This window comes from Pseudonaja textilis, chromosome Z (assembly GCF_049901715.1).
Source record: "Pseudonaja textilis isolate UNSWEBS1 chromosome Z, rPseTex1.2, whole genome shotgun sequence".
Lineage (NCBI taxonomy): Eukaryota > Metazoa > Chordata > Lepidosauria > Squamata > Elapidae > Pseudonaja > Pseudonaja textilis.
This window is the reverse complement of record NC_142008.1, coordinates 134,491,674-134,511,749: the sequence shown is the minus strand read 5'-3', so window position 1 is coordinate 134,511,749 and position 20,076 is coordinate 134,491,674. Positions and strand designations below refer to the sequence as shown.

The 20,076-nt window shown below is 39.0% G+C and overlaps 1 protein-coding gene across 5 annotated transcripts; it reads right to left on the bottom strand.

Moving 5' to 3' along the window:
- Nucleotides 1-254: 254 nt before the first annotated feature.
- On the bottom strand, nt 255-20,076 carry TBC1D17 (TBC1 domain family member 17). Of its 5 annotated transcripts, none has more exons than XM_026712083.2 (17): nt 19,950-20,076; nt 19,390-19,488; nt 18,478-18,552; nt 17,833-17,944; nt 17,437-17,650; nt 15,532-15,643; nt 13,632-13,796; nt 12,618-12,752; nt 11,971-12,074; nt 11,749-11,843; nt 10,530-10,646; nt 9,635-9,735; nt 8,851-8,950; nt 8,495-8,592; nt 6,528-6,644; nt 3,749-3,835; nt 255-1,393 (listed from the first exon to the last, which is right to left on the bottom strand). In XM_026712083.2, the coding sequence occupies exons 1-17, from the start codon at nt 19,968-19,970 to the stop codon at nt 1,181-1,183; spliced, it is 1,965 nt and encodes a 654-aa protein (XP_026567868.1). In that variant the 5' UTR covers nt 19,971-20,076; the 3' UTR covers nt 255-1,180. The 5 variants fall into 5 exon arrangements, with proteins under 5 accessions (XP_026567868.1, XP_026567869.1, XP_087773765.1 ...); XM_026712084.2 differs by having other exon boundaries at nt 12,618-12,749; XM_087917639.1 differs by having other exon boundaries at nt 12,618-12,746.

Genomic DNA, 20,076 nt, shown 5'->3' with positions numbered 1-20,076 from the left:
AAAATAACTTGCTAAGGGAGATGGTTGATGAGGCTGCGAGTCTCACAATCAAAAGTCCACGATCCCACTAGTTTAAGAGGCGCAGCAGAGAAAGATAAAAAAGGAATGCATACTTTTCTGGAAAGGCCTTACACCATTCTGGTAAGAAGTGGCTTTTGAAGAATTTTTATTCCTCCTCTCTCCAGTCTCCGCCCACCCAAAACAAATAGCTCAGGCCAAGGAACGTTCATCCCAAAAGAGTTACACACTCAAAAGAATGACACAATACTTTTAATGTATTTTATAAAGAGGGAGGGAAGCAAGATAAGGACCAAGAAAGACTGTTTGGTGGGAAGAAGTCTGCATATGCACACAAAGCTTCAAATCCACATGCCTGCTGGATTAGAGGCACTGAAGGACAAAGTCTGACATCCTTCCTCAATGTATTGCAGTTAGTTTATAATCATGTTTTAAAGAGAAAGCAGCAAGCAAGTCATGAGATGAACCTCCAGCCATGGTAAGGAAGCACGAGGCAGCATATCAACAAGAATTCCTTGGCAAAATACTAAATAATTTAGGAGTTGGGCCTTCCAGCCTCTAGTCCTGGAAATCTCTGATTCTGTGTTTTTCTCAAAAGACAACATCTCTGTAATATTCAGTGTTCCACCAAGGAACTGTTTCAACCAGCTTTCCTGCATATTTGTTTAGCATATAGCTTGGGCATCTTCAATTAAATTCTGTAAGTCAGGTCAGAAGCTTCAAATTGGCAGAAGCAATTGCTGCTGCCAAAAAAACCCTCAATCTCAACATATAAAACTGGGAGTGGGGGGGGGGAGGGGGGGATAAATGTTGGAAGACAAATAGCAAAAACAGGATTTATGAGGTTCAGAATACAAATCAGAAGACCACTGGGACAACAGCTACTAATCTGCTCCTTTCTATCTTTTTATACAAACCAAAAGGGAAAATCAACTTCAGGCCAAGACCTGGGACTTTTCAAGGAAGCCTTATGTTATGGATAAAGGCACACTGTGCACACTAAGCCAGCTGGCTGTGATTGAGACTTGATATTCCTAAAACTATTTGAACTCTAGGAAGAAAATAACTTTGCAAGGCCCCCTGACCTGCCTCCCTCCTAGCCCACCCCCTGCTCTGATTAAAGTGCTTGTGTTAAGAAGATGGTTGTGGTGGTGTGAGATTTTCATGGAGACAGGCTCTGAGAGGTGGAGGCATCCTCCGCAGGCAGGATTTCGATGCTGCTGTCCGGCTGGCTTGGGGAAACACTGTCAGTCAAGTCCATCTCCTGCACCTGACTGGGTGACAGTGGCTGTGGGGAGCTGGCTGTGTCAGTGCTAGAGGTGGGAGATTTGCTCTCGGAGAGGCCCAGCAGTTCCTGGACGTTACGTGGTAAATCCTGGCAGAAAGAAAACCCAAGACTTTAATAGGCAGCATTTTACCGATCACACATCTCCTAGGTATGCTTAGGTCCTACACAGCTTCCATGGCATATAAATACCCCAAGTATTTCACTGGCAAAGCCCTGCTTGAAATACTGTATATAAATTCTAGGCTTCAAATCTTGGCTCTCCAATAAAAGAGTCAAGTAAGCAGCCTTTTTGTGTGCTTAAATTTTAGGTTGGGTGTAATGAACTAATACTATGCCATATAAGCCACCATTCACAGTCACCAGGTAAGCGATCACCATTAGATTTGACAGACCTAAAAAGGGATTAAAGTATATTTGTACGTATTACTTCAGGATACTATATCCAGTTTGATATAGAAATTAAGGCATCAAACTAGGAACGGGGAGACTGGGAGTTCTGATCCTATCTTGGGCCAATCACTTTCTTTCAACCCAAGAAAAGCAATGGCAAACCAATTCTAAAAAAACCTTGCCAAGAAAACCACAGGGACTTATCCTTGAAGGCTCCAAGAGTCAATAGACTCAAAGGCACAGGTGCACGAGGGTGTAGATATACACATACCCACACATCAGACCTCATTATACATAATACCTTGATTTGTACTAAACATCTACTTATTCCAGGTGCTTGGGAAGGACTCGATAGGCAGATAAAATGCCAAATTCAGTCTGAACATCTGGTTGACTATGCGATAAACAACAATATAATAATAATGAAGATAATGATGTGCCATTTGCAGACAAAGCAAAAAATCACCAGCTTATAAGAATGTGGAAAAAGCCTCTCAAGTAGCACCATGAAAACTGAGCAGATAAGATTTTGACAGGTACTGATGAAAAGATGATTAAAAAACTATAGGGTTACTTATTGGGAATTAAGCTAGAGGAAGAACAAGTTAAAGAAACTATGATTGCTTGGGGGAGGAATTTTGGATATGGGATTGATTTAGAGAAATGGCAGAAATTATGGTCGCAAAATTATAAAATGACAATGTCTACAGCTTATAAACAAAATTTGTATAAGATGTTTTACAGGTGGCATTTCCCCCGACAAGGATAGCAAGAATGTTTAAGAACAAATCGGAAAAATCTTGGAAGTGTCATCAGATACCTGGTTCATATTACCATATGTGGTCAACTTGTGAGGATGCCAGAAAATACTGGACTAAAATCCACATGTGGTTGGAAAAAATGATAAAGAGACATATAGACTTGAAACCAGAGTTTTTCTTATTGGGAATCTTACCAGAGGTTTATAGTAAAGATTTGAAATGCTTGATTGTAAATGTATTGATTGTGGCTAGGATTGTATTTGCAAAAAATTGGAAAAATGAGAAAATTCTATTGCAGGAGGAAATTATTAAGAAAATATTGGAATGTGCTGAGATGAGTAGATTGACATTTGAAATTAGAGAGCAATAAGATAAACAACTTTATACAATTTGGGACCTTTTCTATCAATGGCTGGATGATGAAATACAAAAATAGAATATTTAGAATGTTAGGTAATAAGGAATATTATTGACTTTTCTTCTCCCTTTTCTTTTGTTACTTGACATTACATTTATAAAATGTTTTTTTTTCTTTTTTCTTAAGATAGAATTGGTATGATTATATGATTTGTTATAGAATAAATTACTTAAATTATAGTTATCTCATAAGGCATGATTGAATAAAAGTATAGTCAAATCCTTTTTTTCAATAATGGTATGTGGATATATATGTTTGAATTGATAATAAGAGTTATTATGTAATGTAATTGTAATTGTGACTACGAAATGAATGCACAAAACTGATGAACCAACCGACACACTGTTTGTATATAAGTATCGAAGAGAGCAGATGTTTTTATGTTTTTGTTTGTTTGTTTGTTAAAAAACCAATAAAATTGTTTTCAAAAAAAAAAAAAAGAAAACTGAGCATGCAAAGTGTTCACATAATTCTAACGCTGAACAGGAATTCTCCTTGCAATATTTTTCCATAGATCTTGTAAGAAGTATTGTTAATAACCACACACATTAACCACACATGAAATGTTCCACCTGGACATTTCAGTCTCCGAATAACATCAGGTCCCCAAACCACCAGGATGTTCTTCATTTTGCTCAGCATGAAACTCAAACACCGGAAGTGCTCAAGGTGAAAGCCAACAGCTATGCTAGGTAGAAATACAGGGCCAGTATTTAAGACATCCAAATGGGGAACATTCTTTCAGTCCAGTGAAAGTTGGACCTTTATTTCAGCACTGTTTTACACATTCCTCTTATTGTGGATGTCTTGCCTATTGGCTCCAGAAAGGAGACTGCAGTAGGAAAGCTTCATGCCTCATTGGCAAAAACTCACTGGAGTAGAAACCAGCTGCCTGTAGATTGCCTCAGCCCGGCATAAGATGTCTTCCACACTCATCCTCATGGTCAGTTCATTAATATGCTTTGGGGAGACACAAACAAAAAGAAGACACACTGTTAAACATGAATGTAAAATTCAACTAGACAGAAGGGAAAGGAATAGACAGTGTGAAAAATGTTACAGAAGAAGGTACCTTGGGTGAGAGTGACCATGTCATACTAGAATTCAACATAACACAAACACAAGCAACAGAACATAATGACACCAGAGTCTTGGGTTTTAAAAGAGCTGATTTCAATAAACTCAGAGAGAACTTGGGAAAGATTCCATGGATGAAAATCCTAAAGGGGAAAACAACTCAAGAGTCTTGGGAAACTCTAAAAAGTATGATCATAGAAGCCCAGACCAGCACAATACCACTGAGAAAGAAAAACAAGAAATCCAAGAAGAAACCAGCATGGCTGCACAAAAATCTCTATGGCAAATTTAAAGAAAAAAAGGACAAGTACAAAAAATGGAAAGAAGGATATACAACTAGACAGAATATCAGCAGATAGCCAGAATCTGCAAAGACAAAGTCAGGATCGCAAAGGCTCAGAACAAACAAAGACTTGCAACAAAAGTCAAAGATAATTTAAAAAGTTTCTTCCAACATATAAATAACAAGAAAAAAATCAAGGAAACAGTCAGTCCACTAAAGAGAGAAGATGGCAAGGAAGTAACAGGCAACAGAGAGAAAGCAGAACTGCTTAACTCATTCTTTGCATTGTTCTTCACGCAAAAAGAAACTATAGCTCAACCCACCAAAAACGTAACTGTAAAAGACAGACCAGAAATAAAAGTTAAAATAAGCAAAAAATAGTAAGAGAACAGTTGTCTGATCTTGATGAAAACAAATCACCGGGGCCTGATGGATTACATCCCAGAGTTTTAAAGGAGCTGGCAGAGGTCATCTCAGAACCACTGCACCATATCTTTCAAAAATCCTGGAGCACCCAGAGGACTGGAAAAGAGATGATGTGGTTCCCATCTTCAAAAAAGGAAGAAAAAAAACAGACCCAGGAAACTATAGACCAATTAACCTAAAATCAATACCTGGGAAGATACTGGAAAAGATAATAAAAAAACAGATCTGCCAACATCTAGAAACAAGTAAAGTAATAACTAGCAGTCAGCACAGGTTTGTTAAAAACAGATCATGCCATTCATTCTTCAACACAGCGACTAAATTAGTAGACCAACAAAATACTGTGGACATAATATATTTAGATTTTAGCAAGGCATTCGACAAAGTAGACCACAACCTACTTCTTAGTAAACTAGAAAAAAATGGAATAGATAGCACCACCACTAGATGGACTCGCAACTGGCTGGCAAATCGTACTCAATGAGTAGTTCTTAATGGGTCTAAGTCTACAGGGAGGGAAGTAAGCAGTGGGGTGCCACAAGGTTCTGTCTTAGGCCCAGTACTCTTCAATATCTTCATTAACAACTTAGATGAGGGAATAGAAGGGGAACTTACCAAATTTGCAGTTGATACTAAGCTGGCAGGAATAGCTAACACCCAAGAAGATAGACTCAAGATCCAGATGGATCTTGACAGACTAGAACACTGGGCCATATCTAATAAAATGATATTCAATATAGAGAAAAGTAAAGTCCTACACTTAGGCAAGAAAAACCAAAAGTACACATATAGACTGGGTGAAACCAGGCTCAATAGCAGTAACTGTGAGAGGGATCTTGGAGTCTTAATGGACAACCAGCTAAATATGAGCCAGCAGTGTGCAGCAGCAGCCAAAAAAGCTAATGCAATCCTAAATTGTATTAACAGAGGGATACAATCAAGATCAAGGGAAGTACTAATTCCACTCTATAAAGTCTTAGTAAGACCACACCTAGAGTACTGCATCCAGTTTAGGTCACCACATTATAAAAAAGATGTTGAGACTCTAGAAAAAGTACAGAGAAGAGCAACCAGGATGATTAGGGGACTGAAGGCTAAAACATACAACGAACGGTTGCAGGAACTGGGCTTGGCTAGTCTAGTAAAGAGAAGGACCAGGGGAGACATGATAGAGGTCTTCCAATATTTTAGGGGCTGCCACAGGGAGGAAGGGGTCAAGCTATTTTCTAAAGCAACCAAAGGCCAGACAAGGAATAATGGATGGAAACTGAACAAGGAGAGATTTAACCTGGAAACAAGGAGAAACTTTCTGACAGTGAGAACAATCAACCAATGGAACAGCTTGCCCTTGGAAGTTGTGGGAGTGCCATCAGTTGAGACTTTCAAGAAGAGATTGGACTGCCATTTGACAGAAATGGTGTAGGGTCTCCCGCTTGGGCGGGGGGTTGGACTAGATGACCTACAAGGTCCCTTCCAACTCTGATTATCTGTTATCTGTTAAGGTATTTTCCTGTAAACCAGAATGCATATTCTGAGATTGAGGAATTGTTATAAATGATATGTAAGAATTATGGATGTAAAAGTCAAAGTGAGAAACTTCTGAGAAAATGAGTGAGGTATGGTGAAATAAATACATTATTCCTTAACAAAGCAGCAGAAACTTTTCATAACAGCAGGGGGCACAACAACAGACAATCTGAGCAGAAAAGAATTCATTGTTTTCCAGCGTATACCATTCATTTTTCAGAAGCAAGCTATTTGCGTAATTCAGTATTTGTTCCTGTAAACTTGAAACTGTGAATGGTACATGTGAATGGTACATATGAGTGAGAGATAGGAAAAAGCATTTATCTGCTTGGCCCTCACCTTGAGAATCTCATTAAAGCCAAAACCAGAATTCATAAGAGCCTGTCTTTCTGCATCCAGAATGCCACAAGCCACCAGCAGATGGAAATTGGGGCAAGGTAATTCTGTCCATAATACCTGGAATGAGAGGTACAATTTAGACCATGCAAGGGTATCAACTAGCAATATTATTGATCATATTGCCTAATTAAGCACAATATTCTTTCTTCCAACCATCAGCTGGGCTATCCTATCCCTAAGATGAACCTTGTTCAGTGAAAAAGTAGAACATGTAGCTTGCCTGGTTCTATCATTTGACCTTCTCAAGTCACTCTCTGCCGTGGGGCCAGATTTCAACATAGTGCTTCTGTGAGAAAACAAAACTGGGGGAAGTCAGCTCTCCTAAAGATGCTCCTAAAGACCATCCTTGTTCAATTCTACAATACACTTCTGTGCCAAACAGACAGGAAGAAATATAGATTTAGAAGCCCAAATCAAGAGCTGATTGTGAAGATTTTCTCAATCCACAGACTTATAACACTCACCTGGTTTATCTGAGATGTAACAGTCATACATCTGAATTTATTGTCCCCTTTTACTCCTCAGGAACTTTGCACAGTTCTCTCCTTGCTAAGTTATTTCATTTTATTGTTTACTAAGCAAATTTATACTGTTGCCCAGAGCCACACGCAGGTGACTCTGGGAAGCTTACAACATTGAAAATCCACAACATAAAAAGTATAAAACTCTTATCACCATCATCAGCATCCACATGGCAGCAGCAACACAATGAGGCCAATCAAGTGGCTAGACCTATCTACGTAAAATCAATCTAAATATGATCTTTACTATGGTCAGGTCACTGCCTGGTCAATATTCTTTTCTGTAGATCTCCAATTAGACTACTCCAGCCTAGAAATCTTATGGATCAAGTGATTTCCTGCAGATGCTTGTAGGTTTTTAGAGTGATCTTGTGGCAGGTAGTTCCAATATACATTGATCCTTGGAACTCTGAAATAAAAGGGACACTAGACATGACTGCTTCTGAGCATCAATTCTGAGGATCCTTTTGGCTTATGAAGGAGCTCTGGTGGAAAGTACAGAGAAACACTGCTACTTCACTGATAGAATGGTACATTGTGAGCATTATAGCAATAGCACTTATATAGTGCTTTACAGTAGGGATGCACATACTGCCATGGCGAGTACTGACACAGGTGTGCATTTGCCAGCCACTTGTGAAAACTATCCCCTCCCTGCCCCTGTCAGTCAGCAAAGCCGGAAACGTTGGGGAACTCTGCTTTTCAGCCTTCTCTAAGTGGTTTACAGAGTCAGTATATTGCCTTCACCAATCATAGTCCCCATTTTACCAACCTCAGAAGAATGGAAGGCTGAGTCAATCTTGAGCTGGTCAGAATTGAACTACTATTATGGGCAGAGTTAGACTGGAATAACTATGTCTTAATTCTGAATTAATTATGTCGTAATTCAAAAGGGCCCATTTCTCATTGGAGAAGAATGAGCAAGACTTTCATGCAGGCCACATCTGCCAATAAAACTGATCATTATGCACTAAAATTTAGATTCCAAATGAGCAGATCCAGGCACTGCTATATTGTCTTGCAATGTGTATCTGGGATTCTGTTCGGCTTATCGAATCTCTCCAAGGAAGGGTCCTCTGCAGCATGAGGATTGACAGCTGCATGTTGAGATATCAACTGGGAATGGTATACATGAAAATCTAAACTTGTTAGAGGAGTAGCTGCAAAACATTCCTACAAGTCTCTGTCTTTCTAACACGTTTTGCATCTGTATATCTCCCTCGGATATTTCCCCAAACCTCAACACTGTGCTGCAGTCCCAAAACTCTACTTTTCATCAGTCTGTTTTCTCGGCTTCCTGCACAAGTCCCCAAAATGAAATGAATTATCACCTAGGTTTCCCCTAATCCCCCTGACATGAGTAAGAATTACTTCTTCCAGTCTCACCTCCCAAAGCTGAAGAATTTCAGAGAAGGGAAATTCTCTCTTGAACCAGATCAAGATCCATCGGAAACAGAAACATAAGCTGCCAGATTCCTTCGAGTCTTTGGGAAGCAGAAGCAAAAGCAAAAGGTGGAATTATGTAAAACAAGACTGGGGGAAGTCAGCGTTGGTGTAAAATATGTTTTTTTCAGTATTTGCAGGTCAAATTAAAGAAAAAAAGGCCCTGAATAACAAGACTTAATTTTTTTAACGTTGCATGAAATAAAGAACAAAAACATAATCTCTCTCTCTCTCCATAGAAACGGAATCCCTTAGTTTTTAACCTCGCTACACCTGTAACACCTGTAATACACCTGTACCTAGGAAGTCACAGAGTGGGGGATCCAGCACTCTAAGAAGCAAGGTGAGCTGGGAAAGCTGGCGTTTCATGGACTCCTGGCTTTCTTCAAAATTGTGGTGCTGCAAGCAGAAAACAGAAGACCATGAAAAAACCGGTGGGGAGAAGTAATTATTGTTAAGTAAATGTATACAGATAGTCCTCGGCTTGCAACAGTTCCCTTAGTGATTGTTCAAAGTTACAACAACATGATTTATGACCGTTTTGCCCAGATATGATTGCTACAGCACTCCCATGGTCACGTGATCAACATTCAGACGCTTGGCAATTTGATTCATAGTTATGACAATTGCAGTATCCCAAGGTCATATGATCATCTTTTCTGATTTTCTAACAAGCAAAATAAATAAGGAAGTCGAATTCACTTAACTGTGTTAGTAGCTTAATTGCAGTAATTCACTTAACAAATGTGGCAAGTAAGGTCATACAATGGGGGGAAAAAATCTCTTAAGTATCTCACTTAGCAACAAAATTTTTGAGCAATTTTGTGGTCATAAGCCAAAGACTACCTGTATACCAGCCTTTTCCCTAAAAGTAGTCTTCAAGGCACTTGTTAAAATATAAAACCAAGATAATAATAATTTATATACTTTTTAAAAAAATGAAACTAGTAGCAAGTCAGGTCAAAGACCCAAAGCTTCCCTGAATTTCACTTTGTTTGAAAAATGTCTTAAAATGAGGCTAAAGATATATTAATTAATTATAATTACCAAGAGTTTTTATTTTGACCCAGACAGTGTACTCACCACCAGTTCCATGAAACCACAAAAGCACCAGAAAGCATCGACTTCGTTCTGGGTGATATAGAGAATGGGGGATAGGAGATCACTCATACCTTGTACGTAGCCTGTTCAGGTAAGCGAAAGAAATAATGGAGAGAGTTAATTTCTTAATTCGAGGTGATTTTTTTCAAGCCTCAGATTAATGCTTGTCTTTTGTGGTGGTGTTGTGACTCTTTAAAAGAACCTGCACCTTTTCCTGAACTCACAGTTTCAGGAAACATGTTAAGAAAACAACGATGAACACAAAGATTGTGTTGTGTCTTGGCAGTGCCTCACTAACTCAAACACATCTAGTCCTAGGCCACATGGCTGTTGGCTCAGCCGCCCCCACCCCCACCCCCCAATGTTTGTGGCTTCTTTACAGAAACACTGACCGTTATAATAAGATGCTCATATTCCCCCTGAAGCACTCCTTTCACATCCATGTAGCTGTACATGATTAAATTATATCTATTCCTTTCTATCTATACTTCTGCTTCCTTCCATCTTTGTCTATTAAGCTTCCAGACGCCAATATTTTAATATTAAGCAAAAGTCAAGAACACGGGGGAATGACCTCAGACAGGAGGGAAGTTCAAAAGTAATATTAGAAAGTATTAATTCATAGACAAGAGTAGTAGAAGCATGGAACCAACTTTCAACTGAGGTAGTGGGTCAAATCATCAGTAACTGAATTTAAACATGCTTGGGATAAACACATGTCTACCATCTGACGAAAATAAAATAAATAGAAGTAAAAAATAATGACTACAAATAAAAATAAATGAGTGATATTTTTTTTGCCATCAGTTTGCTATGTTTCTATAAACCCTCTCTTAAGCCATGATGATTTGGACTGGTGCCTTTCCTTGGAACTCACCTAGATCAAAGTTGTACATGCAGTATGTCATCAGCACATCATTCAACAGTACCAGTCCTGGATTCTCACTGCCCTCATAGAATTTGTTGTTTCTATCCGTGCGACTGACATCTCTTTCTGCAAAGGCACAAATACAAGTTTATAAAACTCACCTGCGCTGCCCCCTTAGAAAGGACATTCAGGATAACTTAGCGAAGGGCAAACTAAATCAGGAAAGTAAAACAATGAGGAAAGATTGAGGCATTGTATCCCAAGGAAAGCACAAATGGTCATATACACACCTTAGACAATTTAGATTTAGAAAAAGGTGTTCCAAAATAATAGGACAAGCACTGGTGAGATTCAATAGAAATCATTTAATCTGATGTGCTGAGAAAGCAGAAATAGAGATCATTGTCTTATGAGCTGTGGTGGCGCAGAGGTTAGAATGCCATATTGCAAGCTGACTTTGCTTACTGCCAAGAGTTCAATCCTGACCAGCTCAGGGTTGACTCAATCTTCCATCTTTCTAAAGTTAGAAAAATGAGGACCCAGATTATTGGGGCAATATGCTGACTCTGTATCTGCTTAAAGAGTGCTGCAAAGCACTACGGAGAGAGATATAAGTCTAAGTGCTATTGCTATAATGTAGCACAAGGGTCCCCATCCCCAGGTTCATGGATTGGCATGTGTCCAAGGCATGCCAGAAACTGTGCCATGCAAACAAGTGAAGCCCCATCCATGGGGTGTATGCAAATATAAAACCAAGCCCTTAGAAATCACTCACTGAACCTGACTGGCAACAGATTTTGACCATATTTAAGAAAGCACTTATTTATATAATGCATAATTCCTTCATACAATGTACTGTCAGGAGTAGGTGGTGATGGCTGCTGTCTTGGAAAGCTCTAAAAGATTCTGTCTTTTGTGCACTGATTATTAACTATTAACCAGAGCAGATAATAGGAGAAACCTCCACATTCAAGGGAAAACATGGCTTGTAATATTAGATACTAGGAAACAATAAAGGAAGAAAAAAATTGCATTTAGAAACATCTGGCTGTAATTCGAGAATAGATTGTATGAATAGAATGATACTGCTTTAGGTCAGTAGATCACCATGGCTAAGAATTCCAGGGGCTGCGAATCCGGCCATTGGCAAAAAAAGACGGGCAAAAACAAATCAGCCAGGTGCTGTTACTGAATGACAGTAAACCTCAAAACCAGAATTTATACCAACCAATAAGGCTGCGATAGCCCCGCAGTAAAGAGTTCCGCAGCTCCTGTTCCTCGCTGACCGACTTCCACTGTAACTTCATGCGGAAGTATTCATCTCTGAGGAAAAGGTGGAAGAATGGAATGGGAAAACGCTCAGACTCAGGTCATCTTTGGCAGTCCTTGCCAAGCCCCAGAACTAGTTCTCCTTCAAACAGGCCACTCCCTGATGAAGAATTAGGCTTACGTTTTCCGTCTCACTTGTGCCTTGTTCTCCTCACTGGTGTTGCCCCAGGAATAATAGTTCAAAAGGTACTTCCACGCTTCCTTACGTAATGACATGCTGAGACCCTGAAAGGGACAAAAAAAAATAGTTCAAAGAAAGGAAGCAATGAACCAAATTATTATAGAACAAAGGACCTACCTTGCATCAATTCTAGGACTTGAATCAGTGGTAGGAAACACACAGTACAGGTGGACCTCAACTTACAACTGTTTGATGTTATGACAGACCCCCAATTCAAAGTTCAAATAGCCTGGAAGCCCTTGCAATCATGTAATCACATTTTGGGCACTGGCAACCAGTCTGCATTTACGGCTGTTTACAATGTCCTGCAGTCACGTGACCATGATTGGGGGGGGAGGGAGGGGCGTGTTTGCTGGAAACTGGCATTTACTTCCAGTTTCCAGCAAAGTAACGTGGACCGTGCTTACATTACAACTGCCATATTCACTTTATGACCACCATTAAAAAGTCATATGTCGAGGATTAATCAATATCATACTACTCAATTTACACGGACATTCCAATAAACAGACACAATAATTTCTTGTTTTTTATTCCAGAAACACAAAGCACACTGATCTAGCTGTCATCCGTCCCACAAATCTCACCCCAGCAAAGATCCTCTTCCGCAATCCAATGGGATCTAGTACACGTCCATCAGGATCCAGATGCTGTTCCCATTCCTGCTCCATAACAGGGGTCTCCCTTTGAACAGAGGGTCGTTCTCCTAGTTGGGCCTGCTGCTAGGAACAAAGTAAGCTAAAAAAACAATTGTATCTGAAGAAGAAAAGTTCCTTAAGAGGGAAGGAGGGAGAGATAATGATTAAAACTTTCCTTCTTTTGAATTAAAGGGACGCTGTAAAGCTGAAGAGCTTCAAGAACTCTTTCTATAGTCAAGTGAGTGTACATATTGCAATTTTTTTTCACGCTGACAAATTTTAGAAGCACCTTCCCAGTTTCATTGCAGCAGTAGATCTAGCAAACAATGGAGAAATTCTGTTGTGTATCCATTAACTACAGTAGTACCTCATCATTCATTGGTTCTGGGAGGTGCGACAGACACAAGTTCCAAACAAACAAGTTCCAAGCAAACCCCATAATTAACGTGTGATCCTTAGTTTCAGCTGTAAAGGGTTGTGAATCACAAGACAGCCAATACTGACAAGTTCTAGCTTGCAGGAGTACCGAACAAATGATAAATAAGTACCGGGACAAATAGTTCATGTCAAAATGCACTGAGTACCAAATCTGATGAGTTCCAAAGGAGTCAAGTACCGAGGTACCACTATATCTTCATTTATTGGATCATTTTAAAGTTACATTTAAGAGCATAATTTTTTGAAGGAATCTTTTTGAAGGTTGACATTGGTCCATTTAAGCTTCTGTGTTTAAAGACTGACTGGCTGCTCTTTGATAAAGGGGAAGGGGTTTCCTTCAAAGAGTTCACTTGCAATCTTCTACTACTACAGTCGTCCTTGCATTTCTATAAGCTCCCGCCACAACATGACCACATCTTCAGTAACTCTATGACACTTGGAGAAAATGGGTGGCAGAAAGAATAACCAACCATTCCCTTCCCCCTTGACTGGTTGCCATATCTGCCAGACTATTTCAACACTCACACAGGAGATAACTTCAAAGCCTGTCTCTTCCTCCAAATTGGCAGCTGCCGAATCACTAAGGGAATGATGGGTGAGTCCATCTTCCTGGTGCAGAGCTCCACGGAAGAAATTGGTAACTTTGGAGAAGCCACCAAAGGTGGCAGCATAAGGATCCTGCAGGAATCGCTAGGAGGAAAAACAACCACAAGGTGTTTACAGCTACAGGTAGTCCTCAATTACTGCTTCATTTAGCAACCATTCAAAGTTACAACAGTGTAAAAAAAATAGCTTTGCAACCAACAAGCACTTACAACCATTGCAGTATCCCAGTCATGTGATCACCATTTGTGTGCTTCACAACTGGCTTGCAATAAACAAAGTTCATAGAGAAGGTGGAAGTAAAATCATTAAGTCACGGTCACATGATGCTTCGCTTAGCAATTATGACCCTTGGCAATAGAGTTGCCAGTCCCAATTCTGGGGCCTTAAGGACTATCTGTTAAACTTCACTGCATCAAATGCATGTTGCATATTATTCATAGTTCCTAATTAATCTGTGGTCTAGGAGTGTCTGACGTTAATCATCTTAGCAATACCCATGCATCCAAAACTCTGCAGTTAATACTCAGGATGCAATTGCAGCCCTCTCCAATCTAGTTTTCTTTCTTCCAGTGTAAATACCTGCTGGTGGTGTGAATAGCTGCTGAAGTGGTAAACCTCTTTTTCATCTATCAGTCTATAATCCACTTCTTGAAATCTGAACTCAAATCATGTTTGCTCAGAACTTGATGGTGCAGCTCTACTCATTCAATCATTAAGAGAGGGATAGAATCCAGATCATCTGACGTGTTAATACTGTTTTATAAAGCTTTGTAAGACCACATCTGGAATACTGCATCCAGTTTTGACCACCATATCATAAAAAAGATGTTGAGATTTTGGGAAGAGTACAGAGAAAAGCAGCAAAGATGATTAGGGTACTGGAGACTAATGAAGAATGGCAGCAGGAATTGGGTATATCTAGTCGGGTGAAAAGGAGGACTAGGGGCAGTCTGATACGGTATTCCAATATTTGAGGGACTGCCACAAGGAAGAGGGGGTCAACTTATTTTCCAAAGCACCAGAAAGCAAGACAGATGGATAGAAATGAACCAAGGAAAGAAGCAACCAAGCATTAAGGAGAAATTTTCTAACATTGAGACCCATTAACCAGTGGAACAACTTGCCTCCAGAAGTTGTCAGTGCTCCATCACTGGAGGCTTTTAAGAGACTAGACAGCCATTTGTCTGAAATGGTATAGATCTGCTTGAGCAGAGGGTTGGGCTAGATGATTTCAAGGTCCCTTCCAATTCTGATGATGTTCTATGTTCTATATTTCTAGTTCTGTGCAATCTTTGTAGATATTCTTATACACCATTTTTGGACGCAGGAATTGAAAAGCATAGTATGAATAAAAAATATCCAGTCTGCTTGCGTTTTCAAAAGTTCGAAGACATAGTTCTAGATTCTCACTTGCTGGCTTATCATCTAACACAGTGTTCCTCAACCTGGACAACTTTAAGATATCTGGACTTCAACTACAAGAGCTCCTCAAATATCATGGCTGGCTGGGGAATTCTGGGAATTGAAATCCAGACATCTTAAAATTGCCAAGGTCAAGAATCACTGATCTAACTCATTAAACTAATTCTATATCCTTGCTTAAGAATGTGCACAACACCTTTATTGTACATTTGATCCCTTTTGGTTCAAAATAATGCACATAACTGTTCCCAAAACATTCCTAAACCAAGGCTTCTGCCTGAAAAAAAAAACCATATGAACAGCTTGTTCTTTTTTAACACATTCTCCTTTTAGTTTTCCTTCATTCCTTTTATGGAGTATGTGACTCTAGATAAGGCCCTTCAGAAAACAGTCTTACCGATACTAGATTTGATGAACTGTCGTCAAAGAGCTGAAGCTCATCAAAGGAATGAGAAAGGGCATCTGAATCATGTGCATAAACCAGGTAGAGCCGAGAATCCTTCGGGGAGCTACAAGAAAAAAACAAAACAAAAGGAAATAAAAATGATTTTTTTAAAAAAATCTGGAAGAGGATTTCAACACTGCGACAAATTGTCGGATGCATAATACATTTTTTCATTGTTTACAACAATTAAAATCATCACAGTGTAAAAATACATATAAAAATCAAGATGACAGGAAAATGGGGACGAAAAAGGAAAGTAAGCTATAGGGCAAAGGTGGAAAATGAAAGCACTGACTTCCAACTTTTTACAGTACAGGAAAGTACAGGTAGTCCTTGCCTTACGACCACAATTGAGCCCAAATTTTCAGTTGTTGAGAGAGACATTTGTTAAGTGAGTTTTATCCCACTTATGACCTTTCCTGCCACAGCTGTTAAATGTATTATTGCAGTTGATAATTTAGTAATTTGGTTGTTAAATGAATCTGGCTCCTCCATCGATTTTGTTGTCAGGTCACAAAAGGACAATTACATGACCTTGGGACACAGCAATGGTATGAACCAAGTATGAAGTAATTGCCAAGCATCTGAATTTTGATCACACAATCATAGGGAAGCTAGAAAGTTTTTAAGTGTGAAAAATGGCCATAAATCACCTTTTTCAGTGCCGTAACTTTGAATAGTTCCTAAATGAACTGTTGTGAGTCGAGGACTACTTATACAGAATAGAATTACAGTCTCAACTTTTTACTTCACCAGCTTAATAAGTATTAGCCATTTCTATAAAAACAAACTATATTAACTGACATCAAGAGATGATTTTTTTATCTTGAGCACAAAATTTAGATACTGTTTCCAAGCAGAAACAATGCTGGATATGTTTATTAAAATAGTCAGTTTTGCCATTTCTGCAAGCATCATCATTTTTTCCATATGTTCTTCTGTTTTGGGATTAATGCATCTTTTCATTTCTGTGCATATAGAATTCTCACTGCTGTCAAATGAACATTCCAAATCCTTTTTTTCTGATTCATGTTGTGTCCATAATATAGTATAAAGTTCTTCTGGAACTATTCTGCTTCTAACTACAGCTGGAGATTCCTATATTTTAACTGCTCTTTGCAACACAAAGAAAACTAGCACGTTAGAGAAATTAATTTTGCTTTACTGTTTCTGTTAAGTATTGTAGAACAAGGCCACTTTACTGTACATGCAGGAACAAAATGTTATGTAATTAGAATGCTTAGAAACTGCATTTCTCTTATTTTAAAAAGTCCATAAGGTGTGTAGCATGCTATCTTCTCTACTGATCTGGAGCTACATAGAATGGTCTCTACAATCTAAGGCTAGTTCTTATTCAGTTGTGAAGAAAGCCTTTGATTCATCTGAAAAGGAGAGGGAGAAAGGCCATAATCACCAAGCATGGCATTTTAATAATGCCCATCAGATGACTACAAGAAATCCCAAACAAACCAGGATAAGAATATTTCTTTTGCTGTTGCTAGATATTTGGGTCTTACTTGAAACTTAGCAAGCACTTTGCTCAAAGCATCCAATGAGACAATGTCAACCTTGACTCCCAGTAACTTCAGGGACAGATTTCCCTTGAATCAACTTCAAATGATTTCCTTGCTAACCATGTAAAGGTGATTTACTGCTGCTTTCCTCCTGGATATTTTTCCTCACTTCCTAAATTAATCTACAACCTTGGTATATCCTGTTATCTAACAAAGGCTTTCAAAATTCATTTTCAGAAGCTGATATTAGAAAACATTCTCCTAGTCCACACAAGTTTAAACCAGATGGAGACTACATCTTATTTCTTTAATGTAACAGAGGTTGTGATGTAATCTCACTCACGTGGCTAATATAACATATTTGCAAAGAGCTTTGAGAAGGGCCTTCGTGCCTCCACGGTGGAAATGCAGAGCTTGAATGGAAATGCCTTCTTTGGTGATGAAGATAAGATACGACCAGCCGAGGCCTGGTTTACTCTTACGGATGGATTTCAGGTCAGACAAGCTGAGAGAGAAGGCCCACTGACCACGAGGGCCTGGAGATTTTGATCCAGAAACTGGTAGGGGAAACATGGGAAAAGCATAATGACAAAGGACAGAAGAAACAAAATCCTACACTTTCTAGCTACTATCTTTTTCTCATCCCCTCTTTCATTCATTATTGCAACTTCATCAGTAAACCTAGATACACACAACCAAAATTCATAAGAGGACACTAGTGCTTCCTCTTTCAATTTACCAGCTGTTTCCTCCTGGACCCGAGATCTTGTCCCCACTGTACTGATTACGGCCCAGTCTGGTTCATATCCTGGATCAAAGTGTTCTTCCTCGGCTTGGGACCCAATGGTATCCTAGTAAAGAGAAAAGAAGATTAGAGGACATTTCAGTGTTTTAAAATATGTCCCTCATAGTATCTTCTAAATGCTCCTTTAGGTCCTGTTCAAAATTCCATCCATAGCAAACCATTGATTTGATTAATGACTGCTGAAAAAGGCTGTAAAATTATGTCTTACATGCTACTGACCCATTTTACAACTGTTACAAGTTACAACTGTCATTGGGAGACTCCGTTACAATCATAACTCAAGGACTACCTGTACAGTAATTCCAGAAGCATTGAAAACATGTATAGTTGAAATCCTAGCATTATTCTTTATTCCTGTAACTATTTTCTTCTAAAGACTGAGGTTTTTTAACTTTTATATAAACTGAAAGGATACCATAACATATTGCTCTGTAAAGAACAAGCAACCTATACAGTGATTAAACAAGAAAAACCTCTAATATAAAGAAATGTATTTTTGTTTCTGCCAAAATATAGAGAGCAAATATACTGAAGGATTTAATATATATAGGTAGAAGATTAAATCAGCAGAAAGCTTACCTTTTTAGTGTACATAATCTGAGCAGTATCTGAAGATTCTTCCACAGGGGTCCATTGTAGTAAAATATCTGAACCCTGAATAAAAAGGAAGCAACATTACAATAAAATATTCCAACAAAATTCCTCATCCCGAAACTTGGTTTTTAAATTTTGAAATTTAAGTGATCAAATGAGTGCTGAATTTCACATGTTTCCTCCTTGAAAAGCAGCTGATGCATAAACACTGAAATACTGTTCATCCCCCACTTCGTTTTCTAAAATATCATCACAAACTACCTAATGCTTTTTGATGTGCACTTCTTAAATCATAAAATTGTGGGAAACTCAAAATTTCTTGTGAAATATTTAAATCTTTTATGTACTACATAAACTACTACTTGTGCATATGCATTAATATCGCATACAGGTAGTCCTCATTTAACAACTGCATGATTTAGCTACCATTTGCAATTACGATAGTGTTAAAAAAGTAACTTTGCAATCAAACCTCACATTTACAGCTTTTTCAGGTCTGCAAAGCAAAGGAAAACTGAAGTAAGATCATAACATTGTGATGTTTTGTTAGCTTAAGTAACCCAATTGTAGTTACTAATTGAGGATAACTTGTAGTATGAACTGTAGAAAACCTTGGACTCAAATACAAAGCTTCCGCTATTCTGACCAGTTGTGTTCAAATTAATCCTAACTACCTTTAACCATAATGTCACAATTAGACAATATTACAAAGCTACAAAGGCCTCAGATTCATCCTCCAGCATCCAAAAAGCAAGAGAAAAGTCTTGAGCCTGCTTTGGCCCATACATTTAATGGCAAATAAGACTTCAATGCCCCGATATAACCAATTTTCTCACCATGACCATACAGCCTCCTTGCTTCAGTTTACAACCCAATAGGCAACCTGTCTCAACCCACCTTCTCAATGATGCGGATAACTCCAGGTATGAGGGAATCCTGATCAGGATGCCGCTTTGCACTGGTGTGTAAATAGACTCCATCTTTCTCAAACGCAATCTGCAAAAAGTCAGAAGAAAAGAAATGGAAGGGGCAGGAAAAGGACCAGAATTCCATTCCTCCAGCTTTTTCCCCAATGTGAAGCTCAGGCAACAAAATACAAACTTCTTTAATGGTTTATTGTCAAAGGCTCAAAACTCCAAAACCAAAGGGGAAGGGGCATTTTACATAACCGTAACAGTGATAGACAACCTCTACATACTACCAGGGGGGAGTCTCAATACATCTAGGAGGAATATCACATCTTCCTTGTAACTTCCAAGGCGGAAGAAAGCACATCTCCCCATTTCTAACAAACCAGAGCTTCCATACGGAGTAACACAGCCGGCCCTCGCCTCCCGGGGAATCATTTTCGGCTCATGCTGGGGAAAAAACCCTCAATCCTCTTTCCTGTGACAGCCCATTTTTGCTTTAAGGGAGCCTAATGAGCACCACCCTGGAGGATTAAAGGCCCCTCTTACCCTGCAGCCCCCTAACTCCATTCTTCCTGACAGCTACTTCCTGAAAAACAAATACGTCATTTCCTGCTCCAATTAACCACCCCGCCCTTTTCATAGAGTGGCTTTCTATTTTTAAAGTTTCTTGAAG